The following is a 16,786-nucleotide window of genomic DNA, read 5'->3' as shown; positions in this document are numbered from 1 at the left end:
ACAGCTCTGTGATGTGATCTGAAATTCATTACGGGGTGAGATCAGCTCCTTAAATGGGGATTTGAAAACATTAGGGCTTCATTATGTACACAACGGCAGTGCCTCATTCATCATGCAAAAATCACTCCCGTTATTAAAAATCCCTGTGGCAGCTGCATGCAGGGGCTTGGTGGCATCGTGCCTGCTGGGGGCAGAGCAGGAGCTCCACAGCCCTGCCTGGTCAAAGCTGTGGCCATGGGAAAGGGGCCCAAGTCCCAGCATCCCTCTTACACAGGGGGCCAGCTGCGGGGTGGGGTGGGAAGTGAGGTTCAGCTCCAGGGATTTAGTGCCTCAGTTTCATCATCTGCAAAATGGAGACGCTAATGATGCCTCCCAGAGGGCTGGGTGAGCTTGTGTGAGATTCTGCAGGGAGTGGTTCAAAGGGCGCTGGTGGCCATGTCATGAGTACTGAGAACGCCTGGCTGCTGTTGGCACCATCATCATCAACTGGGGTCAGGCAGGGGTGGCAGGAAGGCCGGGGAGCCTTTCCTTGGGGAGGCCACCTGTCATAAAGGCCACCTGTCATAAAACCTCCCACGGCTCCCAAGGATACATGGAAAAAAATCCTCAACTCCAACAGAGCTTTCAAGGACTCTCTGGGGCTCCCTGCAGCCTCCCCCTCAGATGAATTCGCTACCTCCCGTGCCCCTCCTACTGGCTCCAAACTCTGCACCATTCAAAAAATGTGGACGAGGGCTGGGGGGCGGCGTGCCACGTGCCAGCCCTATGCAAGGCCCAGGAGTCCTGTGGCTGCAGTTCTAGGGACAGGACACGCAGCTCTAAGTTGTGGCAGTGGTGAAAAAGGAGAAGGGGAAAATGGAGCTGGACCAGAGGGAGGAGGGAGGAGCAGGCTGTTCAAAGGATGAGGTGGCCCCTCCCAGGATGTGGCATTTGAGCAGAGCCCTGAGTAATGAGAAAGAACTGGCTTTGGAAGGAGATGGGGAGGAGAGTCCCGGATGAGAGTCAGGTCGGAGAACTCAGGAAGGGCAGAGCCATGTGGCGGGAACAGGCCAGCAGGTGAGGCTGGGAGGGGGCGCTGCCTCTACAGGACCTCCTGGGCGGTGCGAGGAATCCAGCAATCGGGAATTGGTTGCAGCGCAGTGGGAAGTTTCCAGCAGTGGAGGGATGTGTTCTAGTTCGACCTCTGGGCCCTCTTCTGTTCCCTCTTTCTGGCACGCCCTTCCCTTCTATGCTGAAGCACAGCCCTATCCCTGCCCTTTGCCAGACAGCCCCATGCCAGAGGGTCCTGGCACGCCCACCCTGCACACACAACACCCATGAGACCGGCACAGGGACAGGTGGGGGGACTGCCAAGCCCCGTGGGCTGCCCGCTTCTTCTGAGCTCAGCCCTGCTGGGGAGGGGAGGGCCGCACACAGTCCCGCCTCCAGAGGGCTGAGGCTGGCCACAGGTCACGGAGGTCACGTTATCTGCTCGTGGAGCAAGGCCACGGCTAATCGGAGCGGCCGGAGCTGAGCCTTTTCCTAGCGGCGGCGGGAACCAATCACGGATTAGCAGCGGCCGGGCGATAGGAGATAGCGCCGGAGCAGGGCGCGGAGCGCTTGCGAGCCGGGCAGGAGTCGAGCGCTGAATACTTAGAGGCCTGGGCGAGTCCTCCCGGGCCTCCCTGTCTACGAACAGAGAGCCAGTCAGAGCCAAAGAGGAAGAACGACAGGAGAGGGGAGAGGGAGCCAGAGAGAGGCAAAGTGTGGAGGGAGAAATGGAGAAAACGAGGGAGAGAGGGAAGTGGCAAGAGAAAGACCTGATGGAGAGAGTCAGGGTTGCAGGGGAGAGTGCTCGGCTGGCCCCCAAGGTCCCAGCAGGTGTGTGAGGAGGGACGGCCCCTGGGTGGCGCCCTCTGAGCCGGTGAGGGAGTGTGCGGTGGGGCCTGGGGTGAGGTGAGACGTGTGCTCCACGCACACACAGGCGCCCAGGGTTGGGGTGCGGGCACGGGACAGGGAGTGTTGTCCACATGGCAGACCTTCACTAAACAGAGCAGTGGAGGGGGTGTCGGAGGGGCTGCCCTGACATGGGAAGGCGAAACTAGGTGGGAGGGTTGCGACAGGAGGGCGGAGGAGCACTCTGACCCGGGAGCAGCGTGTGCAAATGCCCAGTGCCACGGGAAGACAGCCAGGGAAACCCAGCCACCCTAGCTTCTCTTGGGCGGGAAGGAGCTGGGCCCGGGTGTAGGGGACACACACACACGGGCTTGCCCTGCGGGCACAGGGTGCAGGGGTGCTCAGGGCCGACGGCATGGGGCAGGGGCAGCTGCACCCACACAGGCAGGCCCACTCCTGCAGTTTGGGTGGGGTTGTTGACCTCAGGAAGGCCCCAGACAGAATGTGGGGATGGTGGGGATGGGGTTCTATCCTGTCCTGACCGCCTGCCGGGGATCTGCCTGACTCCCTCTCATCCACCCCAGGAGCTGACCCTTTGGGGCGCTGGCCTGGCTGGAGTAGAGATGGCGGCCACGCAGCCAGAGGAAGGCGGCCCTGAATTAATCTGTCACTAAAGCTTGGCCGTGGCAGGCGCAGTCATGATTTAGATGAATAATTGAAACGCTCCGATACATTTATTATCCCTTTAGTGCAAAAGTGGCAGAGAAAGACGAGGGGTAATTGAAAAAGAGCGCACAAATCTCCCCGAGAAAGCGGGCTCCTTATCGCCGAGTAAACATTTCAGTCCTAATAAACAGGAGAGACACGCGTCAGGGCCCTGTCGATTCCCATCCTGATTTAGGACCTGCCTCCCTTCTTACCATACAATAGGAGAGTGTTTTAAAAAATGTTTTTATTGAGCCAGTAAAAGCTTTCCAGGAGGGAGGTGGGAGAGAGGAGGGGGCCTGGCAGTCACCAGGCCAAAGGGTCTGTCGGGAAGGCTGGTGGCTGCCCCAAGCCCATCAAGCCTCCCTGAAGCTGACACAGGCCCTCTCCCTGGGGGCCTTCCATCTGCTCTACCTGCAGAACTCCTATTTAGCCTTCAGGACCCAAGTCAAATGCTCCCTCTGCTGGGAAGCCTCCTACCAAACTGGGTCTCCCTGAAGGCTGAGTCCCAGCATTTGGCATAGCCCCCTCAACTCAGAGACAGCCCCAGGGAGGAATGGGCAGTAGGGGAGTAGGGGGACTTCCCCGGGACACTGCATTGCCAGCACCATCTAGTTCGGCCCCAGGGCCTGGTGGGTGGGCGTTCAGGCCCAGAGTGAGGCAGGCACAGTATTCCTGTGTTCTCCAGGTTAAGTCCCTTTAGCCCCAGCAGCCCCTGAGGCTTTCACTGCACTGGGGGTGCCCGGGAGACTCCCGTCTCTGCTCCCCTGAGGCTGCAGCCCTCTCTTGCTATGAATCACCACACATTTGCTGTAAAAACAGTGGGCTTGGACCCCAAAGCCCTGCAGGCCAGGCCCAGTCCCATCTTCTGAGCCCCAGTTGTGCCTGCCCCTCCTGGCAGGAACTCCACGCCACCACCTACACCAGGGTGTTGGCTGAGGTATGGGCTGGGGGGTTGGCTGGGGTGTTGGTTGGGGTGTTAGCTGGGGTGTTGACTGAGGTGTTACCCAGGGTGTTGGTTGGGGTACTGGTTGGAGTGTTGTCTGGGGTGTTGGTTGGGGTGTTGGCTGGGGTATTGGCTGGGCTGTTGGTTGGGGTGTTGGCTGGGGTGTTGGTTGGCATGTTGGTTAGGGTGTTGCCCAGGGCACTGGCTGGGGTGTTGGCTGGCGTGTTTGTTGGGGTGTTGGCTGGGGTGTTGCACAGGGTGTTGGCTGGCATGTTGGTTGGGGTGTTGGCTGGCATGTTGGTTAGGGTGTTGGCTGGCATGTTTGTTGGGGTGTTGTCTGGGGTGTTGGCTGGTATGTTGTTTGGGGTGTTGGCTGGGATATTGGTTGGAGTGTTGGCTGGGGTGTTAGTTAGGGTGTTAGTTGGAGTGTTGGCTGAGGCATTGGCCAGGGCGTTGGCTGGTGTATTGGTTGGGGTATTGGCTGGCATGTTGGTTGGGGTGTTTGCTGGCATGTTGGTTGGGGTGTTGGCTGGCATGTTGGTTGGTGTGTTGTGTTGGCTGGGGTGTTGGCTGGGGTGTTGGTTGGTGTGTTGGCTGGTGTGTTGGTGTGTTGGCTGGGTGTTGGTTGGGGTATTGGCTGGCGTGTTGGAGTGTTGGTTGGCATGTTGGTTGGGGTGTTGGGGTATTGCCTGGCATGTTGGTTGGGGTGTTGGCTGGCATATTGGTTGGCATGTTGCTGGGGTGTTGGCTGGGGTGTTGACTGGCATGTTGGTTGGTGTGTTGGTTGGGGTGTTGGCTGGGGTGTTGGGGTATTGGTTGGCATGTTGGTTGGGGTGTTGGTTGGCATGTTGGTTGGGGTGTTGGCCGGCATGTTGGCTGGGGTGTTGGTTGGGTTGTTGCTTGGAGTGTTGGCTGGGGTGTTAGTTGGGGTGTTGGCTGGCATGTTGGTTGGGGTGCTGGCTGGGGTGTTGGCTGGTGTGTTGGTTGGGGTGTTGGCTGGCACGTTGGTTGGCATGTTGCTGGGTTGTTGGCTGGCATGTTGCTGGGGTGTTGGCTGGGGTGTTGGTTGGGGTGTTGGAGTATTGGTTGGCATGTTGGTTGGGGTGTTGGTTGGGGTGTTGGCTGGCATGTTGGCTGGAGTGTTGGTTGGTGTGTTGGTTGGGGTGTTGGTTGGGGTATTGCCTGGTGTGTTGGGGTGTTGGCTGGTGTGTTGGTTGGCGTATTGGCTGGTGTGTTGGTTGGGCTGTTGGCTGGCATGTTGGTTGGGGTGTTGGCTAGGATGCTGGTTGGGGTATTGGCCAGGGTGTTGCCTACTGCCCCTCTCCATTGAGGGACTGGCAGGCTGGCAGTCCCCCCCAGGGTGAGGGGATGGGAGGAGGGTGCCAGACTGACAGCTGTGTCCCCAGCTCCCAGGGCACACAAAAGGTGCCACTCACTGCGCCACAGATGTTAATTATTTACTCCAGAGCAGGAAGCTCTTCTAGGGGCTCAGAATCTCCCATAATCCCGCCCTCAGGGAGAGTACGGAATGGACTCCAGAACGGCCACCGGAATGGTGGGGAAGCAGGCAATGAAGAACAAACACAAAACACAAGCAGGGAACTAGGGCTGTGGGACGAAGATACGGAGCAGTGGTGTGTGTCAGGGTTCTGGGCAGAGTGGCCAGGGCAGGCAGAATGGCCCTTGTGCTTGTTCGAACAATGGGTGAGTGGTCATGGGAGGGGCGTGGGTAGAGGCCTGAACTCATGTAGGAGGGATATCCAGGGACTCCAGGGGAAGACAGGTGTGCCTGGGCAGAGTCAGGTGGGGGCTAACTTGGGCAGGTAGGGGACTAGGGCTGGATGAACTCAAAGGATGGTGGGAGGAGCAGGGGTACAGGGGAGGGCAGAGCACCTCCGGGGCCCAGGCTGGGCTCCATTCCAGCCCCAGCCTCGTCTCTACCACAGCCCCCTCCCCGCCACCTCCACTGTGTTCCAATCACATTAGCAGAGTGACAGGCCCAGCAAGCACTAGCGGCGGCTCCATAAATCTCAACCCATGTTAAAAGGATGGACTCCGGGCCCACTTCCTCCAGGGGCACCCGCTCCGTCCATCTCTGCATCAGTCGGGTTGTGTGAGAGGCCTGTGCCAGCCACTCCTCACCCCTAAATGCTGGAAGAGGAACCAGAGAGGCTTCCACTGTGCCCCTGAGTGGCCAGGGCAGGGCCCCTCCACTTCCTAGAGTGAGGTTACTGGCCATCTGTGAGCCACTCCTGATTTGCCAAAACATCTGTGGTTTCCACTGGTTGCTCTTGGGTAAGGCCGCTGCTTAATGCATGGAGTCCCTCGGATTGCAGTGGAGGCGCCACCTCCTTCTAGAAGCCTTCCTGATGCCCAAGCAGGGACAGGCACTCCTCATCAAGCTCCTATGGTGCCACTCCTACCCCATGCCCACACCACAGATCACCCACCTTTACCTGTAGTTCATTCATTCAATAAACCTTTTTTTTTTTTTTGAGACAGGATCTCGCTCTGTCACCCAAGCTGGAGTGCAGTGGTGTGATCTTGGCTCACTGTAGCCTCTGCCTATGGAGTTCAAGCAATTCTCCTGCCTCAGCCTCCTGAGTAGCTGGGATTACAGGTGTGTACCACCATGCCCAGCTAATTTTTGTATTTTTAGTAGAAAAAGCTAATTTTTGTATTTTAGGGTTTTACCATGTTGGCCAGGCTGGTCTTGAACTCCTGACCTCGTGATCTGCCCACCTCAGCCTCCCAAAGAACTGGAATTACAGGCGTGAGGCCACCACTCCCAGCCTTAATTTTTATGTTTTTAGTAAAGACAGGGTTTCACCATCTTGGCCAGGCTGGTCTCTAACTCCTGACCTGAGGTGATCCACCTGCCTCGGCCTCCCAAAGTGCTGGGATTACAGGCATGAGCCACCATGCCTGGCCCCTTTTTCCTTGTTTTTTGAGACAGGGTCTAACTCTGTCACCCTGGCTGGAGTGCAGTGGCACAATCACAGCTCACGGAAGCCTTAACCACCCGGGCTCAAGTGATCCTCCTACCTCAGCCTCCCAAGCTATGACTATAGGCGCACGTGCTACCATAGTTGGTTGACTCCTTTTTTTTTTTTTTTGTAGAGATGGGGTCTTACTATGTTCCCCAGGCTGCTCCCAAGTTCCTGGGCTCAAGCAGTCCTCCTGCCTCGGCCTCCCAAAGTGCTGAGATTACAGGCCGGGATTACAAACATTTATTGAGCACTTGTTGTAAGTGCCAGCCCCGGTTCTGGGTGCAGGAGATAGTCTTTCATTTTCAGGGGGTAGAAGACAAGGAACACCATATATAAGTAAATCATACAGCACGTTAGAAGGAAACAGGTGCTCAGAAAAATTAAAACCAGAGCAGGGCGGGGGCCGAGGGAGTGCCAGCATGGGGCAGGGGAGGCAGCCACAACTTCAGCTAGGGGCCAGGGTGGGCCCTCCTGAGAGACGACATTCAAGTGAAGGCCTGTCAGAGTGAACAGAGCAGCCGCGTGGACAACTGGAGCAAGGGTACTGCAGGCAGAAGGAACTGCCAGGGCGAAGGCCCGGAGGCAGGAGTGGGCGGCGCCTGTCCAGGGAGGCCAGGGTGGCCGGAGCAAAGTGGGGAGGGTGGCAGCATGGAGGTGACTGTGAGAGGTGACTGGGGACCTGACGAACCATGCTAAGGAACTTGGCCCAGGCCCTGAGTGAGATGAGAACCCTGGCAGGGTTGTGGCAGAAGAGACTTGATGAGCTGGTGTGGGACTGAAAGGCCCACCCGCTTTGTGATCCTTTATCTTCCTGAACTGAATAACTAACGACCTCGCTCCTCACAGGCTCTCTGGGCTCCTGGGCCATCTCCCATCTCTGCGCCTCTTGGCTGGGCTCCAGCCATTCCTGTGTCAGAGCCTCCCTAAATTCCCCTCCCTCTCCTCCACTTCCAGGCCTTTGCCTGCACTGTTGCCTCTGGCCGGGACACCCTTCCCAGCACTCTTCACTGGGCTCACGCCTATGCATCCTGCAGATTGCAGTGGAGGCGCCACCTCCTTCTAGAAGCCTTCCTGATGCCCAAGCAGGGACAGGCGCTCCTCATCAAGCTCCTACGGTGCCACTCCCACCCCCAAGCCCACACCACAGATCACCCTGTCTTGGTGGTGCTCTCATCTGCACTGGGAGCTCACGGGACAGAGGCCAGGCCCATCTGTGCCCAGCAGTACCTGTCCCGGCACCCAGCTCAGGGCCCGGCACACAAGGGTAATGAATGAACAGAGGAAGGGCAGGGTGCTGTGGGTGGGACACGCAGGTGTCAGGTCTGCAAAGTGTCCTCCAAAAGGACAGGCTTCGGAAGAGGGTCCTAGGTGGCCTGTTTTCAGGACCACAGTCCCCAGCAAAGCCCCTTATTCTGTGAGGCCTCCAGGGAGCTGTGACCTCCATGGGGACAGCTAGAGGAGAATGGGGAGGAGGGAAAACATTTCAGCCACAAACAGACCCCCATTCTGCATCCTGGCTGGTCACTGACAGCTCTTAACGCTGCTCTTATTTATTCCTGACCTTCATGCCCCTTTTATTTTTCCCCCTTTTAAAACCTGGCCTGGGCCCCGCCACTACTGCCGTAAACATGGCCCCCAGGATTTATCCGACGGCGCATTAACCCCTGGCCCCTGGCTCACCAATCATCCTGCTGCCTGTGCAGACAGCGGGCAGCCCGGCCAGCTGGGGGGCTGAGGGACTGGGCTGAGGGGCTGATGTGGTCTGCTCTGGGTGGGCTGGCCATGGAGGCAGGTGCTGGGGGTACAGGGACACCCCTGCTTGGTACCTGTGACCTGGCCTGTATCGCTTGAGGCCAGGTCCACCCTGACCTCTGACCTCCTGCTTGCCTGCCTGGCCCTGCCAGAACCCCTGCTCCATTGTGGTCATTAACAATGGCAAACACAGAGACATCCCAGGGCTGAGAGCTGACAGGTCTCTCCCTGTCCTGGCTGCAGAGCCCAAGGTCCAAGGGCAGGGCAGAGATGATAATTTTGCCCTCACAGGTGGGGAAACTGAGGCCAAGAGGGACAGAGCTGCCCAAGGTCACAGGGAGATCAAGGTCAGGGGTAGGTTTTTTCCACCACATTTGTGGCCCCCGCCCAGTTACAGAGCAGGAGGCCTGCCTTCAGAGGGGTGTGGAGCTGGCCCGGGTTGCCTGGTGGTGAGGGTGCCAGGCCTGCCATCCAGGTCTCCAGCTCTGAGGAGGGAGGCACCCTGTGAGGACAGCGCGGAAGGTGGATGGCAATGAGCTGGGCGCCGGGGGCGAGGGGTAGGGGAGGAACAGACTCGGCAGGGGAGATGCCACACCGCACCCCCACCCCCACCAAGACAGAAGGTTCACTCACCACCACCGCCTCCGAGCAGGGAGCTGTTGGCTGCAAGAGAGAGACAGACAAAGGCAGATCAGTGGGGAAGGGGCTGCGACGGGAGTATCAGCCTTGAGGGGAGGGTGAGGTCAAAATGGGAGTGGGCTGCCAGCTGGGTCTTCAGACTTGAGCCCTCTGGGGTGGTGGTAGATGATGGTGGAGAGGGAGGAGGTTCCTCATGGGCCTAGGGTTTGTAGGATGGTAGGGCTGGGGACACAGGAAAGTTACCAGGGCCTGCCCACTCACCCGAACGCAAGTGCATGGGTGGTCCAGAGAGGCAGATGGCCCCTGCCATGGCCCTTTCATTCCTTTGCTCTTTTGCCCACAGTATCTCCTAAGGCCGGTCAGCGCCAGGCCTGGTGCAGAGATGTGGGGAGGAAAGGACCTGTCCCCAGGGCTCACAGCTTCCGGCAGGGCACAGCCTTGAAGCCACTAGGAAGCAGCTGCACCTTTGCAACCGGGCTAAGCGCTGCCCAGGGCCAGAGCTGGAGGACTGAGAACTCGGGGCAGCGCTGGGGGGCGCAGATGGGGGCGGGGGTGGGGGCAGGGCACCCAACCGCAAGAGGGACAAGGCACGCCGGGTAAGGGCTTGGACCACCGCCACTGAAGCCAAAGCCGGTCAACAGCGGGGTGACAGGCCATGTGGCCTCGTGCCTCAGTTTCCCCATGTGGGAGAATAGCCCCACCTCACCGGCTGGTGTGAAGGCCAATAGAGAGGGGTCCTCAGCTCTGAGCCCGCTGCAGGAAGGCCTGGGTCCCCGCCCCCTCCTTGGACTAGGGGTGGCGCTGCCAGGCAGAGCTGGACTAACAGCTTTGTGGCTGCCACCTTCCTGCACAGCCCTGTCCGTCTCAGTCTGTTTGGCTGGCTGCCCCCCGCCACCATGCAGCTGACACGGGGGCAAAGTGAGGCTGGCAGCCCCTCTCTGCAGGAATGCCAGAGCTGTGTATGCCAACACTGCCCCCAGCCTGGGCTCCGGCTCCCGCCCGCAGCCTGTGTCCGTGGTAACTGTCAGAGCTCATCAGGGAAAGCGGCGGGTGAGGCCAGGCAGGTGCTGCCCAGGCCCAGATGCTGCCCAGGTGAGAGGCCAGCTGTGCTCGCCCCTCTACTGAGGACTACTGGCTCCCAGGTGGGGCCTTCAGCTCTGCACACGGCTTTGCTACCCACCCCATCTGCCCAGTCCATTGCAACTCTTTCTGTAGAAAGGACGGGGGACACAGAGCCAAGCTGGGCCAGCCAGGCTGTGGGCCCAAGATGCCATGAGGATGGCATGGACGCTGCTAAGTGGTGTCGGGCGGCTCCGAGTCGCTGGTCTCCCAGAGCTGACAGCTCTTCGCTTGGGGAATAATTAATTCCACAGCCCGAAAACCCAAGGCTGCAAGTTGCCACGTTACTTGCGAGATTAATACAAGCAGCTAATTAAGATGGAGAGGTGAGGAGCGGCTGGGCGCTCCCAGAGCAGGGGTGGGGGCCGCGGGAAGTGAGGGGGAGGCGAGCTGAGTGGTGCCAGCGAGGCAGTGGGAGCATAAGCCGCAGTCGGAGCCGGAGGGAGAGCAGGGAGCCGGACCACAATGGGCTGCCCAGGCTGGCCCCAGACAGGCTGCAGAGGGGTGGGCCCCCCAGTGACTCTGGGTGGGGCCTGTGCCCATGAATGCACATTTTTTTCTTTCCTTTTTTTTTTTTGAGACGGAGTCTGGGTTTGTGGCCCAGACTGGAGTGCAGTGGTGCCATCTCGGCTCACTGTAACCTCCACCTCCCAGGTTCAAGCAGTTCTCCTGCCTCAGTCTCCTGAGTAGCTGGGATGATAGGCACGTGCCACCACACCTGGCTAATTTTTTGTATTTTTGGTAGAGACGGGGTTTCACCAAGTTGGTCAAGCTGGTCTCGAACTCCTGACCTCAAGTGATCCACTTGCCATGGCCTCCCAAAGTGCTGGGATTACAGGTGTGAGCCACTGTGCCTGGGCACGAATGTACATTTCTGCTGACCAAGACTATTTGCTGGGTGTAGACTGGGTGCTGGGCACAGATGGGCCCATTTATTATCATAACAAAGCCACAAGGGAGGTGTGATGGTTCCCTTCTCAGAGAAGGAGACTGAGGCTCAGGGAGCTTGAGTCATGGGGTGGCAGCAGCAGAATTGGAACAGAGTCTTTCTGACTCCAAAGCCAAGCCATAAAGCCAGCTGACCCCAGGGACACTGCCTGAGGGTCGGTCAGAGGGACTGCCTTTCCCTGGCCAGGGGTGGGGCCTGCCTTCTCAAAACCAGGCAGAGCACCCTGCAAGCCCCAGATGCAGCCTCCACCCACTCCCCACCCCAGCAAGTCCAGCTGCAGAGGCGAGGGCTGGGTGTCTGGGCAGCGCCATCCCAGAGCTAGCGAGGGAGGAGGGGCATCTCAGGTCTCGGTCCAGCTCCAGGCCCCTCGGCCTGGGCAGTCCTGGCAGCAGTTGGCAGCTGCCCTCCTTGGCCCCTCCCCACATCCCCCCATCACCTCTCTCTCTTAATTAACACCGGCCACAAATGAGCTGGCTCCTGCTCAAAGACGGCACCGTGCCAAATAGGTTGGCAGCGAGCCTTGAAGGGGTGGTAGGGGAGGGGTGCTGACCCACCGTTCTGCGGGCCCCTGTGGGAAGGTGATGCTATCCCCCTGCCCACCTGGCACCCCCAAACTCCACTGTGTGTGGCCTGCACTGCACCCGGCAAGGTGAGTGGGGTGAACTGACCTGATAGTAAGCTGGCCAGAGTCTGAGGAGGGGTGAACTGGGGGCAGAGGGAAGAGTTCACTGGGTGGAGGTGGGGGAGGCCAGGCCAGGAGATGTGATTTGCCACAGGTGGGAGAGAGTAGCCGTGGCCCAGTGCTGGGGGCTCAGACTCGGTTGCACAGAGGACCTGGTCCCAGGCCTGACCCACACCCAGTGGGCGCCTGGGGAGGCCAGTCTTCTGTGTCCCCTTCTCCAGCCCCCATGCCTGACGTTCCACGGGTGAGGGCTCCGGGGGGCAGGTGGCCAACCTGGTGCCTGGGACTCAGTTCCTCAGCTCCTCTTTTCCCTGGGCCCCCGTTCTGGTGGTCTCCCCTGGGCCTGGACACCCGGCCACATGGTGCCTCCATAAAACTGCCTCCAAGGCCAGACAGCTGGACCAGGCTATGCAGGGGAATGGCCTGGAGGCTTGCGGAGAGGAGTCTAGGGCGGCTGTGCCAGCCGACGCCAACAGACAGCCTTCTGGGTGTGGCCACCCAGCCCACCCAGCCCGCCCAGCCCAGGGCAGGGCCTCTCGGATCTCCCTGCTCCTCAGGCCTGTGTGCACCCCAACATCTTGGCCCGTGCCCAGCCCTTCTTATTTCAGCTAGTCCCTGGCACCGGCTTGAGCCTGTAAGTCCCTTCTCTACTGCATCCCATACCCCCCTCAGTTTGCTGGGAGGTTCTGGTCCTTATACAAGTCATCAACCCAGTTTCAAAGGAGGAAACTGAGGCTCACAGAGTATCTGGGGACTGGGGAAGACGGAGCTGGGCCCGGGAGCACTGGTTGTTACAGCTCCTTTTCTTGACCCCCAACATGCCCGTCTCGAAGGGCTCTTGTTGCTGAAGGCATGGTGACTTCGGGCAGGCAGTGGCCGCGTGACGCGGGGGATGGGCACTGGACTGCGAGTCCAAGCTGGGGTTCATGACCCGGCCCCACCCAAGGGACCCAGACCTGCTCCCAGCAAACAGTGGTCTTTGAATGCTGTGTGGGGCTGAGTGGGGGACCCGAGCCTGGCCCTGGGAGCTTGGAGGGGCACAGTTTGCTTTGGCTTTGGCTGGGGGTGGGGCCTCCTGGCAGCAAGCACACCCTGGAGGCTGTGGGCACCCTGGTCTGCGGTCTGCTCTTGGAGTCTGCAGGCAGAGGCAGCCCCGCCCCATCGGGTTCCCCTCACCCGAGGATGTGCCTGCACCATGCTCCCTGGGATTTGATTAACCAGCCCGGTGCTGTGCCTGTGACCTTGGGGTGGCACGCCTCAATGCCAGTCACTGCCAAGTCCTCTGTCCCCTGCTGGCGGTCCCTGGGGACTGGGGGCCTGGAAGCCTCAGTCTCCATCTCCCACACACCCCTCCTCCTGGCCCTCCTCTGCCCCAGCACTTGCCGTCCCTGAGGGCAGGGCGCAGTAGCTCCCCAGTTTGTGCCCAGCTCCCAGTCTAGTTAGAGGCTGGCAGGTGGCCTCTGCCCAGCGAAAGGGAGAGGGCCAGACCTGAGTGTTTGGAAACTGTCATGACAGGTCACAGGAGGCCTGAGGCACAGGTGGCACCCAGCGCTTCCTCCATACTCCACACAAAACATTTGAATTCAGTGCCAACTGGGTGCCAGTGTTGTGCTGGGCAGCAGGCACAGAGAAAAGAACAGTATGTAGTCCCTGGGCCTTGGAAGCTTCCAGTCCTGACCAGAAGGGTAGCTGGGAGCAGACTTGAGAGCTGCCCCGGGTGTGACGAGGGGAACGGGGGCGTGTGGGATTTGCTGAAGTCTGCAGACTGGGAGGGCTTCTCGGAGGAGGTGGCATTTGAGCTGAGGCTTGAGGGATAAGAAGGCATGGAGGGAGGGGCACAGGGACGTGCATGAGGACGTCACCCTACCAGCCAACACCTCACTGAGAGGGCGTTGCCAGTCTCCCAGGGCCCAGGCAGGACCAGCCTCCCCGCTGGGCACAGCAGGCATGTGCTTAGGCCCATGACACTTTTAGGGGCCCACAAAGATGCTGTAGTTCTTTTAAAATCAGAAGAAAACAATGAACTTTTAGGTCAAAGACAATGTTATCAGATAAAATATTAATACATTTGTCTTGACGCTAACCAAGTCATAAAATATAATTTATCTGTGATGGAGGAAAGGGACCAACCAGGTGGAAAGCCTGGCCCAGACTGGGTGAGCTTGGTGCGCGCATAGTTCACTCAATCCTTTCCCTGTTTGGAAGACGCGATTACAAACCCGTTTCACAGATGAGAACGCCGAGCCATGGAAAGGGATCCTCTCACAATGTACATTTGGAGAGGAGGTAAAATCTCCTATTTTGCCCTAGCTGCCCCATGAAACCTGCCGCCCCCGGCGGTGGGGAGCCTTGGGGGCCTTGGGAGCCTTAGTGAGAAGTGAGAAATCCCTTTGCTCTGAGGATAAAGATTGGCTCCTTGCAGATCTCCAGGCCCCATAGACCATCTCCTCCTCTCCTCCTCTCCCTCTGCCGTACACATGGTCCTCAAACTTGCCCCATGCTCTCCAGCCCCAGGCCCTTTGCACAGACTCTGCCATGGCACCTCTACCTGGAGGAGGCCCTCATCATCCCCCAACTCCTCAGGTCTCCTGGACCCCAGTGATGCTGTCCTGGGGGGCCACGAGTCATTATCACTGCCTCCAGAATCCCCTCCCAGGTGCCTATGTTTTTTTGGAAATGAAGTCTCACTGTTGCTCAGGCTGGAGTGCTGTGGTTGGATCTCAGTTCACTGCAACCTCCGCCTCCGGGGTTCAGGCGATTCTCCCACTTCAGCCTCCCGAGTAGCTGAAAGTCTAGGTGCAAGCCACCACACCTGGCTCATTTTTTTTTATTTTTAGAGACAGGGTTTCACCATGTTGGCCAGGCTGGTCTTGAACTCCTGAGCTCAGATGATCCACCCACCTCTGTCTCCCAAAGTGCTAGGATTACAAGCGTGAGTCACACGCCCGGCCCCCAGGTGCCTATCTTGATACCCCCACTCCTGCCCTCAGGTGTCTCCCCCACGGTTCTTCTCCAGCTCTCAGCACAGTGCCTGGCTCACCGCAGGTGCCCACTAATGAGTTCCTAAAGGAGCCCATGGGCATTACAGATGGTGCCCAGAGTCACTCAGCTGAATTTGAGCTAGGTCTGCCTGCCTGACTCACAAGCTTCAGCTCTCTACCATGGGCCACGCAGAGAAGCCCATCCCAGGGCCGAGGCTGGGGGCCCTTGGGAGGCAGGACCTGGGCCCGGAGCTGTGTAGGCGACAGGGGCTGCTCCAAGGGCAGTGGCAGGAGGCCCGAGCCACGAAGGTGCTCAGGTGCAGGAGCTGCCTCTGCTGTTCCCTGACAGGGACGAAATCCTCCAGCCCAGGGAGGGGGGCTGCTGAGGGTGGTGAGGGGCACTGTGCGGGGGCCAGGACATCAGAGGAGATGCAGTGACCCGAGGAAAGCGCTGAGCAGGTTCCTGGGCCAGAGAGAGGCCGGGCGAGCAGGCACAGCGGTGACTTTGAGGCGGGCACAGCCCACCTGCAAGTCCCTGGAGGCCGCCTCCACTCCCCCTGCTTGCTGCTCTGTGCCTCACCGTGGCCTCAGCTGCCTGGAGGGGCCCCGGCCAGGAGTGGGGGGCTAGGGGCTGCTCCCCTAAATCACCCAGTGTCCTGGCCTGACCTTCATTCTCCCCTCCCCCTTGTGAGCCGGATCTCAGCCTTCTGTCCTCTGACAAGTGTGCAGCCAGCCCCACCGTGTGCCGGGTGCTGGGACGCGGATGGGCACAGCCCTGCTGGCACATGGTGCATCAGCTGGCCGGGAGATCGTCAAGAAAGACAGCACGAGAATCAACTTGCATAAGAATCCCTGTAAGTGCCAGAGGCCTCGAAGGAAATGCAAGGGGTGGGGGTGGTGGCGGGCAGTGGGTCTGGAGGGGTGGCAGGCGGGGCCTGTTGAACCCTGGAGCTGCTGTGAACAGCACAGCCAGGCAGGGGTGGGGGATGAGGAGCAAAGGCCTTGAGGTCTCGGGGGCTGAGTGAGGAGCAGGGAGGGAGGACAGAAGTAGGGGGGTCAGGCAGGAGCAGCCCCTGGGGGGCCGTGAGAGCCTTAGTGAGAAATGGGAGCTGCTGGGGGGTTTAGAGGACGGATGAACCACACAGGGAAGGGACTGGGGGCACAGGTGGTGGCAGGAGGGGCCTTCTGGCTACTGCAGTGTCCAGGTGATCCCTGCCTCCGGGATACCGCTCAGACTTCCCCTGGGGATTGCAAGCCTCCTTGGTGCTCCCACAAGCTGCGTTCCCCAGCATCCTCCTCGCCCTCCCCGAGCCCGGATCCCCACCATCAGCACAGAGCCTGGCACCTCCAAGGGGCTCCGTGACTGCCAACTGTCCCACCATCTGACCAGCTGGCAGGCCTGGCCCCACAGGGGGCTTAGGGGAGTGGGTTTTGTTCTTGAGAAATCAATGCCCCATTTCCCGCAGGCCAGCGGTGGGTATCCGTGTGACTTGAGGGCGAGTCGTTTAAAACATGTTTTAGATTAGAAACACCCTGCAGATGGAATAAAATGTGAAATGTGCTGGATTTTGAAGATAAAATAAGAGACTTCAAAGGCATCTCAAGCTGTGAGAGCAGTTGCTTGTTTGACAAGCTCTGTCCCCCCAGGCCAAGGTCACTGTCCTCCGAGGTGGGGCGGCCCAGGTGGAAGGTGGGAGGCTTCCTGGACATTCCCCAGGGGCCAGGGGAGCAGGGGCCTCACTGGAGGGTGAGGGCCCCCATTGGTGGGCACCAAATGCATCCCCAGCAAGCTTCCACATGGAATTTTTTTTTTTTTTTTTTGAGATGGAGTCTTGCTCTGTTGTCCAGGCTGGAGCACAGTAGTGCAATCTCAGCTCACTGCAACCTCTACCTCCTGGGTTCAAGACAGTCTTCTGCCTCAGCCTCCTGAGTAGCTGGGATTACAAGCGTGTGCCACCATGACGGCCTAATTTTTCTATTTTTATTTATTTATTTATTTTTTTTGAGACGGAGTCTCGCTCTGTCACGCAGGCTGGAGTGCAGTGGCCGGATCTCAGCTCACTGCAAGCTCCGCCTCCCGGGTTCCCGCCATTCTCCTGCCTGAGCCTCCCGAGTAGCTGGGACTACAGGCGCCGCCACCTCGCCCGG

At 59.3% G+C, this 16,786-nt stretch overlaps 1 protein-coding gene across 3 annotated transcripts in view; it reads right to left on the bottom strand.

Moving 5' to 3' along the window:
• The window catches only part of MACROD1 (MACRO domain containing 1), a 169,999-nt gene that overhangs the window by 8,264 nt on the left and 144,949 nt on the right, over positions 1-16,786 (bottom strand). For all 3 annotated transcript variants that reach the window (XM_011942609.1, XM_011942608.1, XM_011942607.1), the window contains exon 4: positions 8,902-8,931. In XM_011942609.1, the coding sequence (XP_011797999.1) occupies positions 8,902-8,931 (30 nt within the window). The remainder of the gene's footprint in view (positions 1-8,901; positions 8,932-16,786) is intronic.

This window comes from Colobus angolensis, unplaced genomic scaffold, assembly GCF_000951035.1.
Source record: "Colobus angolensis palliatus isolate OR3802 unplaced genomic scaffold, Cang.pa_1.0 Scaffold21, whole genome shotgun sequence".
In the NCBI taxonomy this organism is placed as follows: Eukaryota; Metazoa; Chordata; class Mammalia; order Primates; family Cercopithecidae; genus Colobus; species Colobus angolensis.
This window is presented reverse-complemented; position numbering and strand designations above follow the sequence as displayed.